The sequence below is a fragment of the Sus scrofa genome, chromosome 12 (assembly GCF_000003025.6).
Source record: "Sus scrofa isolate TJ Tabasco breed Duroc chromosome 12, Sscrofa11.1, whole genome shotgun sequence".
Lineage (NCBI taxonomy): Eukaryota > Metazoa > Chordata > Mammalia > Artiodactyla > Suidae > Sus > Sus scrofa.
In genome coordinates this window covers 44646202-44653978 of record NC_010454.4, presented here as the reverse complement: position 1 = coordinate 44653978, position 7777 = coordinate 44646202, and the positions used below count along the sequence as shown (strand labels likewise).

Here is a 7777-nt window from a genome sequence, read left to right as displayed (position 1 = left end):
AAGGCAACTCCTCTTCTCTGGTTCCCTCATCCATGACCTCTCATCTCTCTGTCCCTTCCTCAGGCATCAGAACCTAGTTTACCAGACGTGAGGCCGGAGGTGCTGCCATGGCACCCCTGAGGCCCCTTCTGATGCTGGCCCTGCTGGCATGGGTTGCTCTGGCTGACCAAGGTGCGGGAGGATATGGATATTGGTGACCATTTGGGTCAATGTAGGGTGGGTAAGTGTGGCCTGGCCTGGGCGGTGCCAGCTGTCATACTCCCTCTCCACAGAGTCGTGCAAGGGCCGCTGCACAGACGGCTTCATTGCCGAAAGGAAGTGTCAGTGTGACGAGCTGTGCTCTTACTACCAGAGCTGCTGCGCTGACTACGTGGCCGAGTGCAAGCCCCAAGGTGCGTTCAGAGGGGCTGGGCGGGCCTGGGGTCCCCTCTGCAGCTGGAGACTCACCACCCCCCTCCTTGTCTGCAGTGACTCGCGGGGATGTATTCCTTCAGCCAGATGATGAGTACAGGGCCTATGACTACCACGAGGAGACCAGACACAACACCAGCGTCCAAGAAGAGCCAAGGATCCCTGTCCTGCTGGCCAAGACTGAAGAGACTCCGGTTCTGAAACCTGAGGAAGAGGCCCCACCACCTGGGCCTCAGACTGATGATCTAGGGGTCCTGAGGAAGAGCTGTGCAGTGGGAAACCCTTTGATGCCTTCACCAACCTCAAGAACGGTTCCGTCTTTGCCTTCCGAGGTGACTGGAATGGCAGACCTTGGGACTAGGGTCTGCCGCAGGAGCATCCTGCCTCACACGGCCTCCCTTCCTCTAGGGCTGTACTGCTATGAGCTGGATGAAAAGGCAGTGAGGCCTGGGTACCCCAAGCTCATCCAAGATGTCTGGGGCATCAAGGGCCCCATTGATGCCGCCTTCACCCGCATCAACTGTCAGGGGAAGACCTACCTCTTCAAGGTACCAGCCCAGGGACTGTGGGTCAGGGTCAAGGCTATCTCAGCAGGGGCTTGAGGGCGACTATGCCCAGGACCTGAGTGGGCCAGAAGGCTGGATCCCAGCCTGTGGTCCCTGGCTGGAGCTCTGTGGGACATAGAAGCCCAAGGCTCCAGGTCTTGGGCAACAAGCCTGGGAATAGGGCTGCTGCCTTGGGTGGAGGACTCTGCCTCCGCCACAGCCAGCTGCCTCCTGACTCTCTTCTTCCCTGCGCCTAGGGTAGTCAGTACTGGCGCTTTGATGATGGTGTCCTGGACCCCAATTACCCCCGCGAGATCTCTGAAGGCTTCAAGGGTATTCCGGACGATGTGGATGCAGCCTTGGCCCTGCCGGCTCATAGCTACAGTGGCCGGGAGCGGGTCTACTTCTTCAAAGGTACTCAGTGGGTGGGTGGGAGGGTTGGTTTGCTTCCCCTGGGGACAGGCCTTGGATTATGCCCCACCCCGGACCAGGAGCTCCTAACTTCCACAGCCTCTGGGCTTTCCAGTCTTGCTCATGGCCACCCCTCCCCAGGGAAACAGTACTGGGAGTATGTGTTCCAGCAGCAGCCCAGTCGAGAGGAGTGCGAAGGCAGCTCCCCGTCGGACGTCTTTGCACACTTTGCCCTGATGCAGCGGGACAGCTGGGAGGACATCTTCAGACTTCTCTTCTGGAGCCATTCCTTTGGTATGGAGGGCTGGCCAGTTCTTGCTTTTCCTGCTGGGGACTGAGATCCCCTGGGAAGGGGGAGGGCCAGCCCGAGGGACTGTGATTATGGAGCTATTGATCAAAAGCTGTTTGCTCAGGCCAGACTTTGCTTCTGTTGATCTTTCTGGGGGAGGCTTGCCTCCACCCGGACCCCACACCTTGGACTTTGCCTAGTGCAGCCAAGGGCACAGCCAGCCGAAGGAGGGGGCTGTGGGAGTTCTCGCTGTGGCTCAGCAGTAATAACCCAACTAGTACCCATGAGGATGCAAGTTCGATCCCTGGCCCTGCTCAGTGGGTTAAGGATCCAGTGTTGCCCCAAGCTACGGTGTAGGTCAGAGCTGCAGCTTGGATCCTGAGTTGCTGTGGCTGTGGCGCCGGCCGGCAGCTGTAGCTCCAATTAGGCCCCTAGCCTGGGAATTACCATGTGCCACAAGTGCTGCCTTAAAAAGCAAACAAACAAACAAACTTAGAGATTCTTAAAAAAAAAAAAAAAAAAAAAGAAGGAGGGGATATGGCTGAGACCGTGAGGGACAGATGTGGCAGAGGAAGGCTGGGAAAGAGCCCTGAACAGGGAGTTGGAAGGCTGGGATTCTAGGCTCTGCCACTAACTTGCTGTGTGTTCTTGGACGAGGAATAGCCCATCCTTGACCTCCGAGGCTCCCCGTTAACCCCCTTCCTTTCCACAGGTGGTGCCATAGAGCCCCGGATCATCAGCCAGGACTGGCTTGGTTTGCCTGAACAAGTGGATGCGGCCATGGCTGGCCAAATTTACATCTCAGGCTCAGCCCTCAAGCCCTCCCAGCCCAAGATGACTAAGTCTGCACGTCGCAGTGGTAAACGCTACCGCTCACGCCGTGGCCGTGGCCGTGGCCGAGGCCACAGCCGCAGCCAGAAGTCCCACCGGCAGTCTCGTTCAACCTGGCTGCCCTGGTTCTCCAGTGAGGAGACTGGCCCAGGAGGCTACAACTATGATGACTATAAGATGGACTGGCTCGTGCCTGCCACCTGTGAGCCCATCCAGAGCGTCTACTTCTTCTCAGGAGGTGGGAACCCCTGCCAGCCCTGTAGCTGGCCTTGCCAGGACTTCCCTGCTGTCCCTGGTCCCCAGGGTCTGAACATAGCCCATGAGTGGTGACTCCAGAAAGCCAAGCCAGGAGTTCCCATTGTGGCTCAGTGATAATGAACCCAACTAGTATCCATGAGGATGCAGGTTTGATCACTGGCCTTGCTCAGTGGGTTAAGGATCTGGCATTGCAGTGAGCTGTGGTGTAGGTCGCAGACATGGCTCAGATCTGGCATTGCTGTGGCTCTGGCATAAGCCAGCAGCTGCAGCTCTGATTCAAATCCTAGCCTGGGAACTTCCATAAGCCACAGATGTAGCCCTGAAAAAAAAAAAAAACGAAAAAAAAAAAAAAAAAACCAAAGAGCCAGGCCACACCCTTCAGTGCATTGTGGATGTTCACCTGCCACCTGCCCTTCCAGAAAACACCCAGCTCTTCTTAGGGCAGGTGTGGGTGGTGCCAGGCTGGGTCTCACGCACCCTCTCCTGACCTCTCTTTCAGAGGAGTACTACCGAGTGAACCTGCGCACGCAGCGAGTGGACACTGTGACCCCTCCCTACCCACGCTCCATCGCCCAGTACTGGCTGGGCTGCCCAGTTCCAGACCAGAAGTAAGAGTCCGAGTCTGAATCCACACAGCTGAGTCTCTGCTGCTGCCCTCTCTAGCCTCCCCCTCCCAGCCCAATAAAGAGTCCTTGGCCCTGACTGTAAGGCTACTGTCTGACTGGGTGGACAGGCAGATCCCTGCCCGGGTAAAGCAGAGGAAGCTGGGCTGTCAGAGCGGCTTAGCGGAGGGGGCAGAGAAGAGCCTCCTTGCGTCCAGCCCATAATGGCCTCAGGCCCCCTCTGTGAGCCATAAAAGCTATGGGTTGAGGGGTCCTTGTGAGTGCCAGCCTTCCCCCTGTACTGAGAAGCCCCCAACAAGCCATCAGCAGCTAAGCAGAAGCTTGAGGAGCTCCCTTCATGGCTCACTGGTTAACAAACCCGACTAGGAACTATGAGGATGCATGTTCGATCCCTGGCCTCCCTCAGCGGGTTAAGGATCTGGCATTGCCGTGAGCTGTGGTGTAGGTCACAGATGCAGCTCAGATCCTGAGTTGCTCTGGTTCTGGTGTAGGCCGGCAGCTGTAGCTCCGATTCGACCCCTAGCCTGGGAACTTCCACGTGCTGCAGGTGCGACCCTAATAATAATAATGATAATAATAATAATAATAATAATAAGCAGGAGCTTGAACACCTCAAAGGATGAGAGGAGTCACCAAGCCAGCCTACCCAGCCCTGGGCCTATTTGGCCTCTTGTCTTTGACTAGGGTCTTGGAAGAGAGGGGTGGGGGCAGAAGGTGGTGGGTTCAGACCCAGCTTTTCTGCCCATCATGGACCTGAAATGCTGTTCACTCAGATACTTGTGTTCCTGGGGAACTGGTCTCTGTGCTCCCTCAAACCCACCCCTCTGATGACAGGCCTTGGAAGTCTCTGTCTTGGGTGTGGGTGCAGGCCCCCGAGGCAGGAGAGACAGAGAAGGGTAGGAATTGAGGGGAAATTCAAATGCACCCACTCCTCTTAGAAAAGTGGCCCGGGCTCCCTTTGATAGCTCAGCTGGTAGAGCAGAGGACTGTAGGCACGTGTCTGTGGCCATCCTTAGGTCGCTGGTTCGATTCCGGCTCAAAGGAGAGTGCACATTTTCCAAAAAAGAAAAGTGGCCCAGGAGTTTTCACTGTGGGCCCAGTGGGTTACGACTAGTAACCCAACTAATATCCATGAGGTTGCAAGTTCAATCCCTGGCCTTGCTTGGGTTAAGGATCCGGTGTTGCCATGAGCTGTGGTGTAGGTCACAGATGCAGCTCATGTCCCGCACTGCTATGGCTGTGGTGTAGGCAAGCAAGTGCAGCTCCAATTTGACCGCTATCCTGGGAACTTCCATATACCGAGGGTGCGACCCTAATAAGAAAAAAAAGAAAAGAAAAGAAAAAAGACAAATGGCCCAGAAGACTTCCAAGGACAAGTGAGTACACTGTAAAAACAAACATCTGGAGTTCCCTTTGTGGTGCAGTGTAAAGGAATCCGACTAGTAACCATGAGGTTGTGGGTTCGATCTCCAGCCTCGCTCAGTGGGGTAGGGACCTGGCATTTCGGTGAGCTGTGGTATAGATCACAGACATGGGTCGGATCCTGCATTGCTGTGGCTGTGGCATAGCCCAGCAGCTGTAGCTCGGATGTGACCCCTAGCCTGGGAACTTCCATATGCTGTGGGTATGGCCCTAAAAAGCAAAAAAAAAAAAAAAAAAAAAAAACTTTAAAAACAAACATCTTTCTCAAAACCCCTTGAATGAACCTGTGGAAGCTCCTCTGCTTCCTGGACTCCAGGAAGCTCATTTGGGCCCTCAGGGGGCCAGGGAGAAAGGGCCAGGTGCAGGCAGTGCTCTAAGGCCGACCTGAGGGTGATCTGGTCGTGACATCTGCTCCCAGCCCTGCTGAAGAGAGGGTGCCTCGAGCTCATCTGCTGTCCCATCAACCTCCTCATCCTGTCCAGCATCCCCAGCCAGGTCCATCCTCAGCTGTGGTTTAGAACCCCACCCACTCTCCTCTGAAGGCAGCCGGCAGCTGGGCACCGAGGGCTCCCGTAGGGGCGGCTGAAGCGCTGAGAGCATTGGAGGGAGGGGTCCCCTTGGCATCCTGGACGGAGCCCTGGGGGGGATCTTTCACAAAGTACAGGCTTTCAGGCACAGATTGCCAAAGTTTGAGGGTAGGGGGTGGGGTGGGCGGGGCCAGCTTCTTTTGTGCTGCTCTGGAGGAGCAGCGTTGCCTCGCCAGCATCCTCTCAAGCCCCAACACGGCCCCCAGCCTCTCCTGTCTCCCCTGGGGACTTCTCAGCCCTCCTGGAGCGGGGAGGCTAACCCTCCCCCCTCCTGGAGGCGGGGCCAACCCTCGGAACAGGATAAAATCCAAGCGAAGGGGAGTGGTGTGGGCACAGCCTTGGCATGGCCATCTGGCTCCTCAGTCTGCCAGCTCCATGGCCGGCCCGGTGGATACACCTCCTGCAGGTGATCTGGTGTGGAGAGGGGGGGCAGGAGGAGGATGTGGGGCAGGTGTAATGGGGAAGGTTGAAGAGGGGTGGGGGAGTAGGGGCTTCAGGGTTTGTTGGGGACTTTGAGGCTGGGGTGGAAACTCTTGCGGGGAGTCCTGGCTTGACCCCAACCCCGGCCTGCAGGCCATGCCAGTGGGTTGGGTCCGCATCGGAGAAAGAGGACCACCTTCAGCAGAGGGCAGCTGCTGGAGTTGGAGCGGGTGTTTGCAGCACGACCCTATCCCGACATTGGCACCCGTGAGCACCTGGCCCGGGTCACCAGCCTTCCTGAGGCCAAGATACAGGTGAGCCGTGACCTCCCCCCAGGGTGGGGTTGCTCTCAAACAGCCTGATTTCTAAGCTTGACCCGCTGTTCCTTCTCTCTGGGCACCATGCCTCCAGGTTCTGTTCTCCCTGGACTGGGAGGCGGGGGAGGGGATGCGGGGGCCGGAAGAGACCACGTCTTTCCTTACCAGGTGTGGTTCCAGAACCGCAGAGCCAAGAGAATCAAGAATAGAGAGCCGGGAGGCCCAAGTCCCAGGCCCGAGCCTCCCCAGAGATCCCATTCTCTTCCAGACACCGTCCAGCAGCCCTGGGAGCCCCGAACCCCGGGCCAGCCTCCATTCTCCAACAGCGCAACTCAGTGGGCCTCTGCGTGTCAACACGCCTCTGCCTTCTGTCCAGCTCCTGGCTTGGGTCCGGGGCAGGGCTGGGGGGGCGCCAAAGCTGCAGCCCCATGGGGACCAGCTGGGGCTTCAGGGGTCCACCTCTCTTCAGAGCGAGCTACTCCCCAGACCTCACTGGGCAGCCTGTCTGACCTCATCTATGCCTCGGCCGTTGTCACCAACCTGGACCACTCCTAATCTAGGGCTAGAACTTGCAAGACCCCTCCTCTGGCTTCTGTCACCCACCCTGCCCTTAGGGCTGAACACATCAGGAGAGGATTCCTGGCCCCTCCTTTACACACCAGAGGTCTCTTATGGAAGAAAGTTTAGTTCAGGGATCCCTCCCGTCCACGATCCTCCAGGCCAGCCTAGATGTGGGTTCTGTGGAGTGACAGGGGCCTGGCTCTGTTACCCAGCGCCCTGCCCCTCCAGGGATATGTGCCCATCATCTCAGCAGGAGGTGCCTACAGATAGATGGGGTACGGGCCCATGATTCCCCTTTCTCCTACCAGGCCTGGTCCCCAATTCATCTCACTCCAGCTGACAACGCCTTCTTCCTCTAAAGGGGAGCGGGCAGCCACCCCTCACCCAAGGGTCCTTTTGGCCATTACCTTACTGTTAAGTGAGCCGGAAGAGTGCTGATCCTAATTCTAGATGGCAGGGACCAATCCTTTTACAGTTCAGGGCCCCCTCTCCTGCCCTCCTACCCCCTGGACAAATTAACCAGAACTATGGATCTGAAGCAGGAGTGATATTAAAGTAATAAAATAGGAATCGGAACCTGGGGCTTATGTTGATGTAATTTTCACAAATATCAGATTGGCTGCCCTCTGACCTGGGGCTGCGGAGATGCCCTGACAGATTCAGGATGGGGTGGGGGCTGTGCACGGCAGCACTGGGTTTTAGTATCACTGTCATCTGTAATACCAACTAATCTCCAAATAAAACCCAAACTCTGTACCTTAATCTGGATTGTTGTGTGCTGCAAATGAATTGGGATGGGGGCCGTTTGCTTTTGAAATGTATCTCCACCGCCTAATCCCTAAACAGGGCCAGGTTCCACGCAGATTCTGGGTGGGAGGTTATTACCCAGGCTTCTGCTGGGATTAGAAGGACTGTTAATCGAAGGGCACAGGGCTCTGGCTGACAGACCCTGGAGAGAGGGGAGCCTTGGTCACACTCTCTGCTCCTGGTCCCACTGGTTCCAGGACACTCGAACCGCCTCTGGAGCCGCTTCTTGAGCTGCTCTGCTTCAGAGACAAATGCTCGGAGTTTGCAACTGGTCTGCACTGAATTCCCATCCTGG

The 7777-nt window shown here is 56.8% G+C and overlaps 2 protein-coding genes and 1 non-coding gene across 3 annotated transcripts; all 3 read left to right on the top strand.

Annotated features, from left to right (window-relative positions):
* VTN (vitronectin) lies at nt 63-3447 on the top strand. The gene is given in 9 exon segments (NM_214104.1): nt 63-171; nt 273-392; nt 469-664; nt 667-743; nt 820-959; nt 1214-1370; nt 1509-1661; nt 2369-2725; nt 3245-3447. Coding segments are annotated over 9 exon segments (1377 nt in total). The 5' UTR covers nt 63-107; the 3' UTR covers nt 3358-3447.
* Nucleotides 4324-4412, top strand: TRNAY-GUA. Its single transcript is given in 2 exon segments — nt 4324-4360; nt 4377-4412. It is a non-coding gene; the product is annotated as a tRNA-Tyr (tRNA).
* SEBOX (SEBOX homeobox) lies at nt 4998-7248 on the top strand. Its single transcript, XM_005669098.3, has 3 exons — nt 4998-5783; nt 5951-6111; nt 6283-7248. The coding sequence occupies exons 1-3, from the start codon at nt 5753-5755 to the stop codon at nt 6667-6669; spliced, it is 579 nt and encodes a 192-aa protein (XP_005669155.2). The 5' UTR covers nt 4998-5752; the 3' UTR covers nt 6670-7248.